The 17,612-nt window shown below is 37.7% G+C and overlaps 1 protein-coding gene across 3 annotated transcripts in view; it reads left to right on the forward strand.

Moving 5' to 3' along the window:
* MAP2K5 (mitogen-activated protein kinase kinase 5) overlaps window positions 1–17,612 on the forward strand; it is a 257,859-nt gene that overhangs the window by 82,555 nt on the left and 157,692 nt on the right. For all 3 annotated transcript variants that reach the window (XM_082618875.1, XM_082618876.1, XM_082618877.1), the window contains 3 exons: window positions 1,912–1,951; window positions 13,516–13,584; window positions 13,677–13,758. In XM_082618875.1, coding sequence (XP_082475001.1) covers window positions 1,912–1,951; window positions 13,516–13,584; window positions 13,677–13,758 — 191 coding nt within the window. The remainder of the gene's footprint in view (window positions 1–1,911; window positions 1,952–13,515; window positions 13,585–13,676; window positions 13,759–17,612) is intronic.

Here is a 17,612-nt window from a genome sequence, read left to right on the forward strand (position 1 = left end):
TATAATTTAATAGTATTTATATATACTAGGGAGGTTGGTGTTTAGAGAAAGTCTTTAGACACTTATACAGATTAAAGTACTCTTTGGTAAAGTGAACAATTGCCGATTTTTATAAGCTTGCCTTTCCTTTAAATGAGATATAAGTGAATTTCTCTACAATTAATTGATAAAATAAAGGCTAAGTTTACCTTCCATAATTGGCTTGACCTTTGTCCACTCAAGTAGGAGAAGCAGAATGAATTTTTTATAATAGTCCTATGTATGGATATATACATTAATGTTGATATATTTGTTTTTTCTTAGTCATGCCTGATTTTATAACATTTTATATGTGAAAAGTTACAAATACTTGTAGGTTTCTAATAACAACGTTTTCTTTAAGTCAGTCACTTTAAAAACACTTGTCAGTGATTGCACAACTCTGTAAATTTTCTAAAAATCTTGAATTGTACACTTAAAACAAGTGAATTTTACCATATATAATTATACCTCAATAAAGGTGTTAAAAATTTTCAGAGCAACCACATGAATATTTATGCCAAAACAACAGAAAATGATGTTTTCATTTTGATAATAGTGGAATATATGTTTTGTTTTTGTTTTATGAAATAAGCAATTTTTGTAACTGTGTGGTGATGGGTGTTAACTAGACTTGCTGTGGTGATCATTTCACAATATATTCAAATATTGAATCATTATGTTGTACACCTGAAACTAATATAATATTACATGTCAATTATATCTCAATTAAAAAATAAAAGAAATGAACAAGGTTTACTACTAGGTCATTACCCAGTAAAAATTGGGAGCCTGGTAAATTTATTTAGCAACTTGGCATGTAAGGATGGGGAATTCCTGAGAAGCTAAATTCCATTCCCTCACATCTTCCTTACCCCACTTACATCTTAACACTAACTGGGTGAGGGGAAGATCAATTGGATCTTGGCTAATATGTAAAATCTTCCCTGGAGCAAGATTTTAGTTCTTCCAAACTAATTTGTTTCTTTATACCTATATGGACTTGTAATAACAGTGCTTGTTTATGTTATTTGGTTTGTTTTGAAATTTTTATATAAAGCAAATTGTTTTTGGATAGTTGGTCAGAATGTGCATTCCTTGCAGTGCATGCATATACATTTCATTTCAATACAAAAGGTCTTGATGAGCTGTAATGGTATTTTATTTCTGCAAACATTCTCTTACTCTTTTTCATAAATGAATGTATTCATATTGTGTGATTTAAATTGTAATTATTTCACTGTATCTGATCATTTGAGCTTGCCTCTGTTCTGTAGCTTTTCAAAAAAATATTGAGAGATGCCAGCTTTAGGAAAAGATGAACCTCATACTTGAGCCTTGTAACTCTGTGACTTTGTACATGAATTTATATCTTAAGCCATGTGTTTTGAGATTATTTTGATGAAATGTAGGGATGTAGTTTATCTGTATATATAACTGAGATAAAAGGGAAACCTCCCATTTTATGTGACTCTGTACCATGCTTAGCAGAGAGCTGTAGAAGAAACACACGCACACACACACACAGTGACAGTATGTTGTAAGGGATCTGGAGCCAGAAGACTTGGGTTTAATGTCTAGTTCTGCCTCTTACTGACTCGTGCCATTGGGTAAACTGCTTAACTTCTCTATGCTTCAGAGTTCTGGGCTCTAAAAAGTGTATAATTATACCAACATTACCTCAGAGGGTTATTTTAAGGTACTACATAGTGAATCACTGTGTAAACCATTAAGCTCAATAGAAAATGTAAATTACTACTGTTATTAGTGTTCTTTGAAAGTATCATATATCCCCTTGCTGAGGATGTATTCAGATATACATTATGTCCTTAACCACTTGGTAGGTTGTTTAGTGATCCCAAGTGATTTTATTATTTTTTTATCTTTCCGTAGAGCATATCATGTTCCAAGTGGGAAAATATTAGCTGTAAAGGTAAGTGCTGGATAAGTTTTATGAACTTCATGAAATTTTTGATGCTCTCCCCGCCCCCAAGCCCCCTTAGCTTGAGTCACAGGTATTGTCAAAGAAGAAATGAAGTGCTTTAAGGTTTGGGTGGTGAGTGGTGGGTGATGGAAGCTCTGGCCCTGTTGTGACATTCACATCTTTTTAAGTGCCTCCGAATGCTCAGTTGTAAGCTCCTCGAGTTGTGATTCTTCTCATCATCGTCACCTACACTTCTTTCTGTGTTCCCAGCTCAGTAACATCACTGTCTTCCTCATCTTATAGTTCAAAAACTTAGTAGTTATTCACTCCTTTCTTTCCTTCATCTACCACATCCTGTAAGTCACCACATCCTGTCAGAAATTTCCCCTGAAATGGGTCCATGTGTCACTTTCCTTCTATTCTCATTGCTTTGGTCTTGTATCAGGCCCACATACCTCCTACCTGGACTTTTATAATAATTTCCTCACTGTACCTTTCACTCTGCCACTGGAGTTGAGAAGTTGAATCCCCGATCTGACACCCTTCTTAGCACCCCTCTTCCCCCAGCCCCAATAGTGTACAACATAAAGCCTATGATGTCTGCCTCGCTTTTTTACATCTTTATGGCATCCTGAGATACCCTAACACCACACCCTGAATAGAGTGAAGCTGCACGTAACTCAGGGATCTTCTAGGCAGCTACCTTAGATGCTCCTTACTTGTTTCCATTGTGTTCATGGTCACACCCCATCCCTGCCGTACTTCAAGATCCCAGTCCTGCCCCTGCTACTTTGGATTTAATCTCTGGCATTGGCTGCTGGTGCTTGATTTTCCCATCATTTTATCTGAGATTTCCCTAATGGAGTCTCTTGAATTGCACCTCTGACTGAAACCTTTAATGCCTCAAATTAACTCCATAGAACTCCACTTCCAAACTGGGCTCTTAGCTAACAAACTGGTCAGGCCTGCTTTGTTCCTTACTCCCCCGCAAATTGGTTAGGCGCTCTACAGATAGGCCCCTGCCTACCTTTACAACCACATCCTCTGCTTTACCTGCATGTTGCTTTCTGTTATGCCCATTATCTTCTGTCTCTGGGCCCTTAATAAGGAAAGCTTTTATTTTTTGAATGACTACTATATGCCAGATATTGTGCTAGACTCTATATTGCTATTATCTTTAATCCTTAAAACTATAAAGTAAGCCTGTTATTTTAGACTTGAGCACACTGAGACTCAGAAAACTGAATTGTTCAAGGTCACACAGATGGAAGAGCCAAGGCCAAGATTTAAAACAAAATCCATCTGCCTCCAAAGCACACGTCTTCTGCTATACCCTGTAGCCTTTATATAAGTTATTACCATTGCCCATCCCTTTGATTTCCATCTATCCTTTCAAGGTCCATCTCCTCCAAGATTCCTTCTTAGCTAACCATAGTGAGAATTCAGTCTCTTTCCCCAATACTTGCATAGTATGTATTTCTGTATCTTTTTATCTTATCTAGGAAACTAAGAATCAGAACACTTAAATTGTAACTGGTTGTACCTTTTAGTAAAGTTAAACCAAAACTGAGACTCAGGTCTTCCATACCACACTTAATACAGCACCTAGAATGTGTTACATGTATTTTGAAGTCTAGTTTTAACAACTCAAATAGCTTTTGGTGAGGCACTACCACAGAGCTCCTTCTTGGGATATTTTCTTTGATATTCCAGCCAAACTAGGTTCACAGCATTGTAGAACTGAAAGAGACCTTAGAGATCATCTGTCATGGCCCACATTTTAAAGAGGAGGACCCTGGAGTCCAGACAGTTTCCAGGGTAGGTACTGTAGAGGCCAGGTTCCACCTCAGTCTTCCCCTGAGTTCACTGAGTACAGCTCTGTGGTACCAGCTCGTCACTGGGTTGTTCTTTCTGTACCTTCTGAGCTCCCTCTTCATTCAGAGGACACCTCCACCAACTCCAACACTATTTTCCTTTTATCTAGTTACCTGTTTGTTCCTCCGATGTCAAAACTTTTAGATTGTTGTCAGTGGTGTATTTAAAGACAGTCAACTTTAGTTTACTTATTCCAGGAGAGGGGAGCACTGCTACAAATCACCACCAAAAACTTAGTATTTGGCCTTGCAAGTGCATTATAATTTTTCATAATTTCATACATTTTGAATTATGTTTAACCTAGGCTGATATTAAAATTCTTCTGCATGATTCTTTAGTTGGGTGTGGCTAACAGTTGTTTCTGGAAAGGATTAAACACAATTTTAAAGAAAGGACATATTTTAAAAAGAGCTGTTAAAGTAGAGACTTTCAATAAATGAAAACAGTAGGGCTTTACAAATATACTATTCACTAGACCTGACCATAAAACTGAGCTACAGAGCAGGGACTGTATTGTATTGTATCCCACGATTCTATAAAATCACATACTAGATTCTCAAACTGAGTTGAATGAATGAATGATTTGAGTAGATATGATTATTGTGTTTAAACTTTTTGTTTAGCCCTGAGCTTGGCAGTGAAGGCAAAAACCATTTTTGCTTATATAATAGTCATATTCTAAGAGAAAGAAATATATCATTTCTTTAAAACAGGCAGAGTTTTTAATTAAATCTTAGGAGTGTTATTTAGTTTCCAAATATTTGGGGATTTTCCCAGATATCTTTCCGTTACTGATTTCTAATTTAAATCCATTGTGGTCAGGGAACATACTTTGTATAACTGGAATTATTTTAAGTTGATTGATGTTTATTTTTTGGCACAGAATATGGCTTATCTTGGTAAGTCTTCTCTGTGCACATGAAAAGAATGTGTAGTCTGTTGTATAGGATGTAGGATAAATGTCAATTGGATTAAGTTGGCTGTTAGTGTTGTTCCAAATTTCTGTATCTTTACTGATTTTTTATCTACTTGTCCTATCAACAAGAAAGAAGGGTGTTGAAATCTGCAGGAACAATTGTGTATTTGTCTATTTTTTCTTGAAGTTCTATCATTTTTTTACTTCATATTTTTTGAAGATCTGTTACGTTATTTAGGATTGTTATGTCCTCTTGATAAATTGGCCCCTTTATCATTATGAAGTGATCTTCTTTATCCATGGCAATATTCTTTGCTCTGAAATCAACATTGTCTGATATTAATATAGCTACTCCAGCTTTACTTTGACTAGTGTTAGCATGATATAGCCTTTTACTTCTAACCTGTTGTATCTTTATATTTGGGATGGATTTATTGTAGGCAGCATATAGTTGGGTCTTGTATTTTAATCCAGTCTGATAATCTCTGTTTTTTAATTGAGATATTTGGATCATTTACATCTCATGTGATTATTGATATGATTGGATTTAAGTGTATCAGTTTGCTCTTTGTTTTCCATTTATTCTGTCTGTATGTCCTTTTTTTAAGCAGCTGCTTTAGAGTTTATAGTATACATCTTTAATTTATCATAGTCTACCTTCAAGTAATTTTAATTTATTTTTTATGTATATATTTTTGGCTGTGTTGGGTCTTCGTTGCTGCTCATGGGCTTTCTCTGGTTGCGGTAAGCAGGGCTACTCTTCATTGCCGTGCGCGGGCTTCTCATTACGGTGGTTTCTCTTGTTGCGGAGCACGGGCTCTAGGCACATGGGCTTCAGTAGTTGTGGCGCATGGGCTCAGTAGTTGTGGTGCACAGGCTTAGTAGCTCCGCAACATGTGGGATCTTCCCGGACCAGGGCTCAAACCCGTGTCCCCTGCATTGGCAGGCGGATTCTTAACCACTGTGCCACCAGAGAAGCCCTACCTTCAAGTAATATTGTGCCACTTTACCTATAGTGTGAGAACTTTACAATGGTATACTTTCATTTCCCTTATCCTCACCTTGGTTATCATACATTTTACTTACTCATGTTATAAACTCCAGAATACATTGTTACTGTTTTTGCTTTAGACAGTTGTCTTTTAAAGGCATTTTAAATGTAAGAAAATATTTATATTTACTCACATTTTTTTCAGTGCTCTTTATTCTCTTGTGTCGATCCAGATTTCTGTCTGGTATCATTTTCCTTCTGTCTAAAGGACTCCCATCTTTTACATTTCTTATAGTGCATGAGTATCCTGGCAATGAATACTTTCAGCATGTCTTGAAAAGTGTATATTTGACTTTAAATTTTGGAAGACATTTTTGCCAGATATAGAATTCTAGGTTAATCGTCCTTTTCTTTCAGTAGTTTAAAGATTTTGTTTCACTGTTTTCTGGTTTGCATTCATTCTTACTGTCATTTAAAATCTTTATTCCTCTGTACATTAGAACTGACGTCTTTTCTGACTGCTTTTCTCTTTTTTTTAACATCTTATTGGAGTATAACTGCTTTACAATGGTGTGTTAGTTTCTGCTTTATAACAAAGTGAATCAGCTATACATATACATATATCCCCATATCTCCTCCCTCTTGTGTCTGCCTCCCCCCCATCCCACCCCTCTAGGCCGTCACAAAGCACCAAGCTGATCTCCCTGTGCTTTGCAGCTGCTTCCCACTAGCTATCTATTTTACATTTGGTAGTGTATATATGTCTGACTACTTTTAAGATTTTTTTAAATCACTAGTCTTATGCAATTTGATTATGGTGAGCTTTTATGTAATTCTCACGATTCCTGTACTTAGGATTTGTTGAGATTGAAATTTGTGGATTTTTAGTTTTCATTAAATTTGGAGAAATTTTAGCCATTATTTCTTCAAGTATCCACCCCCCCACCTTTGGGAACTTAAATTGCATTTATATTAGGTCACTTGAAGTTGTCCCACAGCAAAATGATACTCTGTTGTTTGTTTATTCTAGGCTTTTTTTTCTCTCTAACGTTTCATTTTTGAATAGTTTCTGTTGACAAATGTTCAGGTTTTTGTCCTTTCATCTGCATTGTCTAATCTGTTATTAATTTTGTTCCGTATATTTTTCATTTCAGACGTTGTACTTTTTATCCCTGGAAGTTTACATGGGTCTTTTTTACATCTTCCATGTCTCTACTTAACATGCTCCATCTTTCTTCTACCTTCTTGCATATGTGGAATATAGTTATGATAACTGAATTAATGGTGTTGCCTATTAATTCTATGATAAGTGTCATTTGGGGGTCAGTTTTGTCTGATTGCTTTTTCTCCCCATTTGGGGTTGTATTTTTTAATACCTTATAATTTTTTACTGGATGCCAGTCATATGGCATAGGCTCATTCCTGTAAATATTCTTGAGCTTTATTCTGAGTTGCTGTTTAGTGAATCTGAAACAGTGTGATCCTTTCAAGACTTGATTTTAAGCTTTATGAGATGGGACCATCCCAGTGGTTAGTCCAGAACTAATTTTCCCCAGTCAGCTGAAGCAGTCATCTTCTGAATACTTTGCCCCAATGCCTTGGCAAATACAGGTTTTCCATCCTGGCTGGTGGGAACACAAACTCTGCCTAGTGTGAGGTTTGGAGATTGTTTCTCCTGGTTCTTTCTGGGGGTTCTTTCCCTGGCCTCAGGTAGTTTCCTGACATCCACGTGCTAGTTGTTACTCAGCTGAAGACTTCAGGGGCCCTCTGCAGCTCTCTGGAGCTGTCTCCTTTTGCTCTTCTGCCAGTGAACTCTAGCTGCCTTGGCCTCCTTGGACTCCCAGTTCTCTCAGCTTAGGGAGGTGGCTGAGCTCCCCCTGGGTCCCATGCAGGGGTCCCATGTCGGGGGTGGCGGCCTGGAAACTCTTGTCTAGTTGGTAAGCTGAACAGTCATAGGACTCATCTTATTCCATCTCTGAGGGATCACTGTCCTATTTTAGCTGATATCTAATGTCTAGAAGCCTGTTGATTTTTCTGGGGGTTTTTTTGTTGTTGTTATTTAGTTTTTAGTATCTCTTCCTTTCTTGTCACCATGCAAATCCAGATGCTTGTTTTTGTCTCTTGTCAGACATGTTGACCAGCTTTTAAATTATTCTCTCAAAAATACAAGCTCCCATTTATTGATCATTTGTACTGTGCTAAGCACTCTACATACGTTTTCCTCATTTAATGCTCACAGTGACCTTTTGCAGTTACTACCATTATGGATCCTCATTTTACAGACGCAGAAGCTGAGGCACAGAATAGTTAAGTAGCTTAGTCCCACAGCTAATATGTAATGGAACCAGGCTTTGAACTCAGGGAAGTCTTGCCTCAAGTCCATGCTCTGCACTATATTTCTGCTCACTACCCTTGGATTTGGCTTCTTAAAACATAGTTCTAGCCACACCTCTTCCCTTCTCAAAAGTCTTCAAAGGCTCTACATTACTTCCCAAGTAAAAGCTCTGTGGAATGGAACTCAAGATCTTCCACAGTAGGTCATCAGCCTACTTTTAAAGCATTATCTTATGTGTCTGAATCCTGTGCTTCTTTTAAGTTGAATTCATTGCCTTATCTGAACCCAAGTAGTTTCTCACTTCAACACTTTTACTCATGTATTTCTTTCTAATTAGAATGCCTTCACCCATGTCTCCACTTATCAAAATACTTAACACCCTTCAAGGGTCAGCTCCAAAGCTTGCTCTTCCATTGAACTTACTTGAATAAATCCTGTCACATCTGGTATATCTATCACTCATTCACCTTCTCCCTTGAACCTCCCTAGAATTCTCTGTATGTCTCTTACGGGTGTTATCACATAGTGCCTTGTATTTTGCTATTAGTATACATGTACATTTCCCCTATTACACTGAAATCTCTTTGTAAGTGGGGAACAAATCTTATTTAGCTTCTTGTCTTACTCATTGATTCATGTAGAACCTTGCCTACAGGGCCTAGTACAGAGCACTGAACATCTTGTAATGATTAGATGTTCAACACATAATTAGTTGAATGACTAACTGAATAAATAAATTTTATTCTGTCACTTGTTCTTTAATTCATTCATTCGTCTTTTGAAGTAACATCCTGAAAGTAGGTTCAGCTCACATACAAAATATCCCATAGTGTTCTTTGTATGGACCATTGCTCTCACCCAGAGTATTTCTTAGCTTTTTTTTTTATTAAAGGGTGAAATGGAAGGTTAAGAGTTAGAAGTGCATTTGGTCCTTTCCTGACCCTCTCCTGACTTTTGTGTGACTTCAAGCATGTCACTTGAACCTCTCAGTGACCTCAGCTGTGAAACGGGGCTGCCTGGTGTCACAAAGGGATTGCGAAGAGCAGCAAATCACAGTCCGTGTCTAAACAGAATCACCTGCAGGGCTCTGATGCCTGCATAGAATGATGAGGGAAATTTAATTTTCCAAGTCAAATGGTCATTTGGACCCATAGTTTGAATGTCTGTGGGCGCAATTAGATGAGACTCCTTGAAAATCTGTTACTTTTCTCTTCCTACTCAAAATATTTCAAATTTTTGTACTTGTAAATGTTCTTATTTTCTAGACTTTTTTGTCTAAAGAATATTGCAATGTCTAAGCGTATTAGTGTTTACCTCTTTAGACTTCAAAGATGGGAAAATATCATTTCAGATATTATAAAAAGAAAGTTGAGTTTGGGAAAGAACAGAAGTATCTTGAATTTTTATTTTATATCACTGAGTTTAGAAAAAAATTTGCCTCAAAGAGAGTACTTTGAAAATGATACTAATGCTATTTCAAAGATAGCTATTCGATGACTGTATATGAATATGTGTTTCTAACTAGCTTTTGGTGGGCGGAGGGGGAGGAATGTAGTTAAGCAAGACGATTGCAAACAAGTAGAGCAGAAAACAAATAAAAATACTGTTAGCCATCTTGCAAACAGAACCTTTTTATACCCTTAATGTAGTCTATAAAATCTTTGAAAGAGTAGAGCTTAATAGATTCCCCAGTATTGTATATTTTCTAATTGGGAAAAATCCATCTTCCAGGAAATTTAGCCTTGTATGTAGCATGTGCTGATTATCATTCTTTGACTGCTTTGGGTTTCTCCTGCTTTTAAACTAGCATTTAAATGGACCATTTGATTAATCATTTGTGTACTGACTGTAATCCTCCCAAATTTCCTTTCTGAGTTGTACATACTGTAAAAGACAATTATGTCGCCACAGATTAAATAAGCGAATTAAAACAGAATAGCGGCTTAATTTGACCTGTGATTTTGCTCTCCTTCCCTTTAGTGGAGCGTGTGCCACTCCAGCAAATAAATGAAGTCATCCATGACAGCTTGTGATGAATTGCCGTATTTATACTGTATATTTTAATAGCCTCACACTAATTTAAATTGAGCACAGAGTAAATTATAATTCAGTCACTTGACTGCTTATATTTAACTTGACAACTCATCCTTATTTGTCCTGGAGGTGTAGTGGAGAGCAGCGGAAATGCACTCAGGTATTTCAGTTTCTCACTTAACCCTTTCTCCAGGAAATGCTTCATGTTCAAATTCTTTCCAGTTTGAAAAATTTAGCTCTTCCTAAGGAGAAAAAAAAATAATCATGAAGACTTAAGGAGTTCATGCTTTCCTTGTTCTTCAGAAAAAAAAATTAGAATTCGCCATGCTTTTTTTCCCAATTTTTCCATTTTAGGGTAGATTTTACTTGCCCTCTCAAGTTCCCAGAAATTACATTTTCATTTTTTTACCATTATGGAATCTCCACTATTCTGGACTATAGCAAATTCCAAGAATGATCAAGACCTATTAGAGTGCAATGGATTGGTCCCACAAATACGGTGTTACTTTGCTACATGTTAGGCCAGTGTGGCAATTTTATTTATTTTGGTGTTTATGTCTTTGGTTTTAAATTCAGTTATAGAAATCAGGCAATTCATTTCCTTCCTGTCTAGAAATAGCTTCTTATTTGTAGGATTATGTTTGTAAGGAGGACTTTAATTAAGTCCCACATCACTTAATGGGCACCACTTGAGTAAGACCCTGGGCTGGGTGCTGGATATGGGGGGAGGGGACCAGAGAAAAATGCACAAGACTTAGTCGTTGCCGTTCAGGGGCTTATAACCACTCTATACTCTCTAGGCTTCTGTTTTTAGGAGATGAGGCATTAATGCTAAAGGCAGCTTGTGATAAGGAAAAAGATAAAGGATCTGATGGAGGGCTTTGGGGCTGGCTTTGTGGAGGTGGTGGTGGCATTCAGGCGGTATCTAAAGGATAGGAAAGGTTTTATGGCCAGTGACTATGGAGTGGAGCAAGGAAGCACACCTCAAGTGGAGGGAACAGCGTGGGGGAAAGCACAGGACATGTGTGTGGACCGGTAGGAATCATCTGGTTTTACACGTAGATTGGGTTTGTGGTGAGGAGTAGTGGGAGAAGGAGCTAGAATAACAAGTTGGAGGTAGACTGTGGAATCATTCCTTGACTGTCATGCTAGAATTTTAACTTTATTTGAGGCCATAGGAGCCTAGTTAAGGTTCTCTGTGAAGAGAATATGTTCATAGCTGGTAGTTTTGGGTTAATAACAAGGTTTTGGTTAGCCTTGTGGAATCATGTTTCTTGATTGGGGGCCTGGAGGTGCAGTATATCTTAGTAGTCATACTAAACACTGAATAAATGGCATTTTTGAAACCTTAAATAAGGGATTCTCAACCTTACTGTGGGTTACAAATCATCTGGGAAATTTTTTTTTAATGCAGAGATGTGGGCCCAACCCTAGAGATTCTGATTCCCTTATTCTGGAGTAAGCCCTGTGCATCAGGATTTGTTAGAAGTGTTCTTATATACTTATATAAACACCTAGATATAAAGGTAATTATAACGTGAGGCCAAGGTTGAGAACCACTGCTTTAAGGTAAATAATACCTTACTTCTTTTAGCAGAGTTTTTCAGGTTGAAAGATTCCCTGTACTTGACATAGTAGGATGAATAGCTCTAATATTTTATGGCATAGAATTAAAACAACACTAGATGAATTAATTTTGTTGCTAAATTTTATACAGGAACAAAAATGTAAGTGAATATTGTGGCAAATAACTATTGATTGGGAGAAATGTTTAAATGCTTCTTGGCAGTTTTGCATTACACTTACAGTCTAGTTTTAGTGAGAGCTTTTATAAATAACTCTAAAGCAAACTCTTGATAGAAACTGCTATGCCTTTTTGTACTCATTTTACCCTCCCCCCAATGGATGTCAGGACTATAAAATGTGTGTTTTAGAGATTATCCATTTATTTCGTTGCTCTATCAGCAGTTTGCAATTCAAAATTTATGTTTTTTCCTCCAGTATTGATTATATATATGTGTGTGTGTGTACACACACACACACACACATATTCTGCCATTGTAATACAAAATGTGGTTCAGTGTGGGATGGTGTTTAGACTATCATTGGTAATCCTGAATGTTAAGTTTTTATCTAGAAATGTCTAGAGTCAGAAACTCTGCCACAAATCTTAGAAATTATCTTCCAGTTATTTTATTATCATCACTGTCTATTTTAAGTAAAAAACAATTTCCCTTGAATTGGCTTCACAGGAAATGCTAAGTAAAATTTGAATGGTTGATGGTCTTCTTTCTTAAAAAAATAAGTGTTTGAAATAGACTAGAATTTGTTCTAGGTAAGTTTATAAATATACTATTGTACATTTCTGTGTTATGAATTTGACTCAGTGGTTGATATTTTAAGGAAAACCATAAAACCTCAGGGCATACTGGAAAGTGCATGGTCCTTGGAATCAGGGAGGGGCCCTGACTTTGCTGGGCCACATGACTCCTCAGAACCTTGGTTTCTTCTTCTAAAAGAAAGGAATTAGGGACTTCCCTGGTGGGTCAGTGGTTAAGAATCCGCCTGCCAATGCAGGGGACATGGTTTCGAGCCCTGGTCCAGGAAGATCCCACATGCCGCAGAGCAGCTAAGCCCATGTGCCACAACTACTGAGCCCACGTGCTGCAAGTGCTGAAGCCTGCTTGCCTAGAGCCCCTGCTCTGCAACAAGAGAAACCACCTCAATGGGAAGTGCATGCACTGCAATGAAGAGTAGCCCCCGCTCACCACAACTAGAGAGAGCCCGCGCACAGCAACGAAAACCCAATGCAGCCAAAATTAATTAATTAATTAATTATTTAAAAAGAAGGGAATTAGATGAAATCATTTCTGAGGTTCCTTCAAGCTCCAACATTTTATAACAGTTTTGGCAAAGAAAGATTACCCACCTGGAAGAATATAAAAACCTGACGTATTTTTAAAACTCCTTATTTCTCTCATAACTAAAAATCTACTTTAATTGTTATTTTTACTCATTGTTCTCTCTGCTTTTGCCCAGTGTCTGAATTACAAGAGAATTATTTTTTTAATGGTTTCAAGGTCATTACGATCTTCCTCTTCTCAGAATAACCAATGTGACCAAAATAGGGTGTATAAATTAAGGGTGTTATAACTAAACTGACTTTTAAAGCTGTTAATACTGACCTTTGAGACCTGGCTTTTTCTTTGATCCCATCAATCACTTGTATACCACCTCCCCCAGTACAAAGTGTTAGACAGATGTGGACAGTTTGTATTACTGGAGGTTGTGGTGGGGAGGAGAGAGGTGGAATAAATAGAGGAAACACCGTATTTTTTAGTTTTTATATTTCATAATGAATATGACTATATTTAATTTAAAGGTGAATAAATGTGTGAATGTTGATTCCTTTATATATTTAGGTCATACTACTAGATATTACACTGGAACTTCAGAAGCAAATTATGTCTGAATTGGAAATTCTTTATAAGGTAATTTTTTTCTTGGTCATTTTTCCTTATAAAGTATGCCTGTGGTATTGGCTTGCAGGCTATTAACTACTTTTGTCTTATTTTTGTTACAGTGTGATTCATCATATATCATAGGGTTTTATGGTGCATTTTTCGTGGAAAACAGAATTTCAATATGTACAGAATTCATGGATGGTGAGTCTTCCCTTTTATAATACTTTAAAAGTGATTTTGGGAGTAGAGTGCTTTAAAACCTGGTTTTGATGTAGGTATCAAGTAGAATTAAAAATAATGAAAATATACTAATAATTACCTCCTTTATGCTCTAAAACATCTTAGTGTTAAGGGTTCCTGTTGTTAAATATTTATAGCCGAGCCATAATTTCAAGAATGTAATTTCATTTACTTTTATTGAAAATTTAAATAGATTAAATACTAGTGTAATCGGTGGTTTGATACTTGATTCTTCCATACAATCTGTCTTCACTTGCAAAGCAGTTGCTCTGTTCTTTTAATGTTTCAATAGCCAAAACAGATTTGCTTTTAAAGAAATCTGTTAACGCAATGTCCTGTGTCTTTTAGAAAGAAATCGGATCTTAATTGCAAGATAAGAAATTGTTTTCCAACACAGCTGTTTAGCCAAGATGTGTTTAGTTTTCTTTGGACTCTAGCCCTTTCCTTCCTTCCTTTATTTTTTATTCATTTCTATTTTGATAAATCTTTTTTGTTCTGGATATTTTGGCAAAATGCAAATTTCTTGGTACCCTATCAGTAAAATGATGTCATCATTGTTATTATTTACCTATTTGAAATCAAAGCAGTCTTTAAATTTCACATATTCAATTTTTTAATGTCTAGCTCATTAAAACTCAACATTTGGGAGTTCCCTGGTGGATCAGTGGTTAGGGCTCAGTGCTTTCATTGCCGTGGCCCGGGTTCAGTCCCTGGTTGGGGAACTAAGATCTTGCAAGCCGAGCAGTGCGGCCAAAAAAAAACCCTCAACATTTAAAAAATATACTTAGTTCATTTGGGGGATTCTCAGTATATTAATAATACAATTAGTTCATTCCCCACAAGACCTCGGGTTTTTTTTGGCTGTGCGTGGGCTGTCTCTAGTTGCGGTGAGCAGGGGCTACTCTTCGTTGTGGTGCATGGGCTTCTCATTGCAGTGGCTTCTCTTGTTGTGGAGCACGGGCTGTAGGCTCGTGGGCTTCAGTAGTTGTGGCTCACGGGCTCTAGGTGCGCGGGCTTCAGTAGTTGTGGCACACAGGCTTAGTTGCTCCGCAGAATGTGGGATCTTCCCGGACCAGGGCTCGAACCCGTGTCCTCTGCATTGGCAGGCGGATTCTTAACCACTGCACCACCAGGGAAGCCCCCCATGAGACTTTTTTTTTTTTTTTTTTTCCGTACGCGGGCCTCTCACTGTTGCGGCCCCTCCCGTTGCGGAGCACAGGCTCCGGACGCGCAGGCCCAGCGGCCATGGCTCACGGGCCCAGCCGCTCCGCGGCATATGGGATCCTCCCAGACCGGGGCACGAACCCGTATCCCCTGCACCGGCAGGCGGACTCTCAACCACTGCGCCACCAGGGAGGCCCCCCATGAGACTTTTTAATGAGCCATCATTGATACCTTGTTACTATAATAATGTGTTCTAAATTAGTTATAGTAGGTGTCAAGAATTAAAAGTCTTACAAACATATGGGAAGTATGACAATTAGTATTCAAGGAGACTGACTAGAAAAAATGGGTTCATAGAGCCAGTACATGTCATTACTTTATGACTTTTCATCATCCTTTTTTGAATCCTCAATTTTTGTTACATTAAAAAATGTATTTATTAAGATGGTATGTTCAAATACCATAAAATTCATCCTTCTAATGTGTACAGTTCAGTGGTTTTTAGTATATTCACAAGGTTGTGTAACCATCACCACTAACTCGAAAACATTTTTATCACCCTGGAAACAAATTCCCTACCCATGAGTAGTCACTCCCTATACCCTCTTCCCTCTAGTCCCTGGCAACCATTAATCTACTTTCTGTCTCTGTGGATTTCCCTATTTTGGACATTTCAGATAAGTAGAATCATACAGTATGTGGCCTTTGTGTCTGGCTTCTTTCACTGAGCATAATGTTCTCAAGGTTCACGCATGTTGTAAAATTTATCAGTACTTCATTACTTTTTATGACTGCATAATAGTCCATCATATAGATCACCACATTTTCTTTACTCATTCATCACTGATGGGCGTTTGTGATGTTTCCATTTTTTGGCTATTGTGAATGATGCTGCTATGTACTTTTGTGTACAAGTTTTTTGTGGACATATGTTTTCACTTCTCTTGAGTATGTCAGTAGGAGTAGAATTGCTGGGTCATATAGTAGCTCTGTGTTTAACACTGCCAAACTGTTCCATTCCATTTTACACCAGTTTGCATTCAGTTTGCTAAACTTGTTCCTTAAACTCTAATAGGTTTTTATAGATTCCTTAGGGTTTTCCATATAGAAGATCATGTCATTTGAAAATAGAGGTAGTGTTAAATCTTCTTTTCCATTTTGGATGTCTTTTTTTCTTTTTCTTGCTCAACTACCCTGGCTAAAACTTTCAGGACAGTGGTTTTTTGTTTTGTTTTTTTTTAATTTTTTTAAAAAATATTTATTTATTTATTTTTTGGCTGCTTTGGGTCTTAGTTGCAGCACCCAGGATCCTTTGTCGCGGCACGTGGGCTCTTTGTTGCAGTGCACAGGCTTCTCTCTAGTTGTGGCACGCGGGGTCATTAGTTGCAGTGCAAGGGCTCTCTAGTCATGGCGCGCAGGCTTAATTGCCCCACGGCACGTGAGATCTTAGTTCCCTGACCAGGGATTGCACCAGTGTCCCCTGCATTGCAAGACGGATTCTTAACCACTGGACCACCAGGGAAGTCCCTCAGTACAGTGTTGAATGGAAGTAGTGAGAGCAGACATCCTTCTTTTGCTCCTTAGAAGGGAAGCTTTCCGTCTTTCACCGTTAAGTATGATGTTAGCTGTGGGTTTTTGGTAGACGTCATTTATCAAGTTTGCTGAGTATTTTTATCATAAATTGGCATTAGATTTTGTCAAGTGCTTTTTTTTGTCTATTAAAATGATCATGTGTTTTTTTGTCCTTTATTCCCTAGTTACAGTGTATTACATTAATAGATTTTTGCATATTGAATCAGTCCTGTATAATCCTTTTTATATGTTGCTGGATTCAATTTGTTAGTATTTTGTTGAGGATTTTTACATCCATATTCTTAAGTGATATTGGTTTGTAGTTTTCTTTTCTTGTAATGTCATTGTGTGAGTTTGATATCAGGATAATTCTGTCCTCAAAGAATGAGTTGGACAGTGTTTCCTTCTCTTCTGCTTTTTGGAAGAGTTTGTGAAAGATTGATGTTAAATCTTCTTAAAACGTTTGGTATAATTCACTGGTGAAGCCATCTGGTCCTGGGGTTTTCTTTGTGAGTAGTTTTTGTGGTCAGGTGGCATTTGTTGTCTCTCATTAGGAGAAGTCCAAGCACTGCTGCCCACTGCATCTTGGTATTGGAGTTGCCAAGAAAAACAGAATACAATCAAGCACTGGATTGAACAATGCTTTACTCACGTAAAAAAAAAAAGAGACAGAGCAAGATCAGCTTTAGTAGTGGGTGTCAGTTCCCAGTGGCCAACGGCAGGTCCCTCCTGGCAGTCTGTGCAGGGCAGTTGGCCTGCACATACCCATCTGTGTTGCAGCAAAAGTACCCCCGACTCTGCCCTACTCCCCTGGAGTCAGAAATACTGAAAGCTGGAGGTATGCCTAAGGTCCATTGATGCACATGCTTAATCAGGACAAAGGAGTACACATTGAGCCTAAAACAGGGAAAGATATTCCAAAACAAGGAGATAAACCCAGCACAGGTTATGTGGCCTCTTTATCTCTTCGTAAGCAGGTGTTCCAGCCCCAAGGCCCATTCTTATGTGGCCAAGTAGGATTAGCAAGACTGTGTGCATAAGACTGTCTTTCCCAAAAGTTTTTCAAACACTGTGGTATA

Source organism: Mesoplodon mirus (assembly GCF_964341445.2).
Source record: "Mesoplodon mirus genome assembly, chromosome: 4".
In the NCBI taxonomy this organism is placed as follows: Eukaryota; Metazoa; Chordata; class Mammalia; order Artiodactyla; family Ziphiidae; genus Mesoplodon; species Mesoplodon mirus.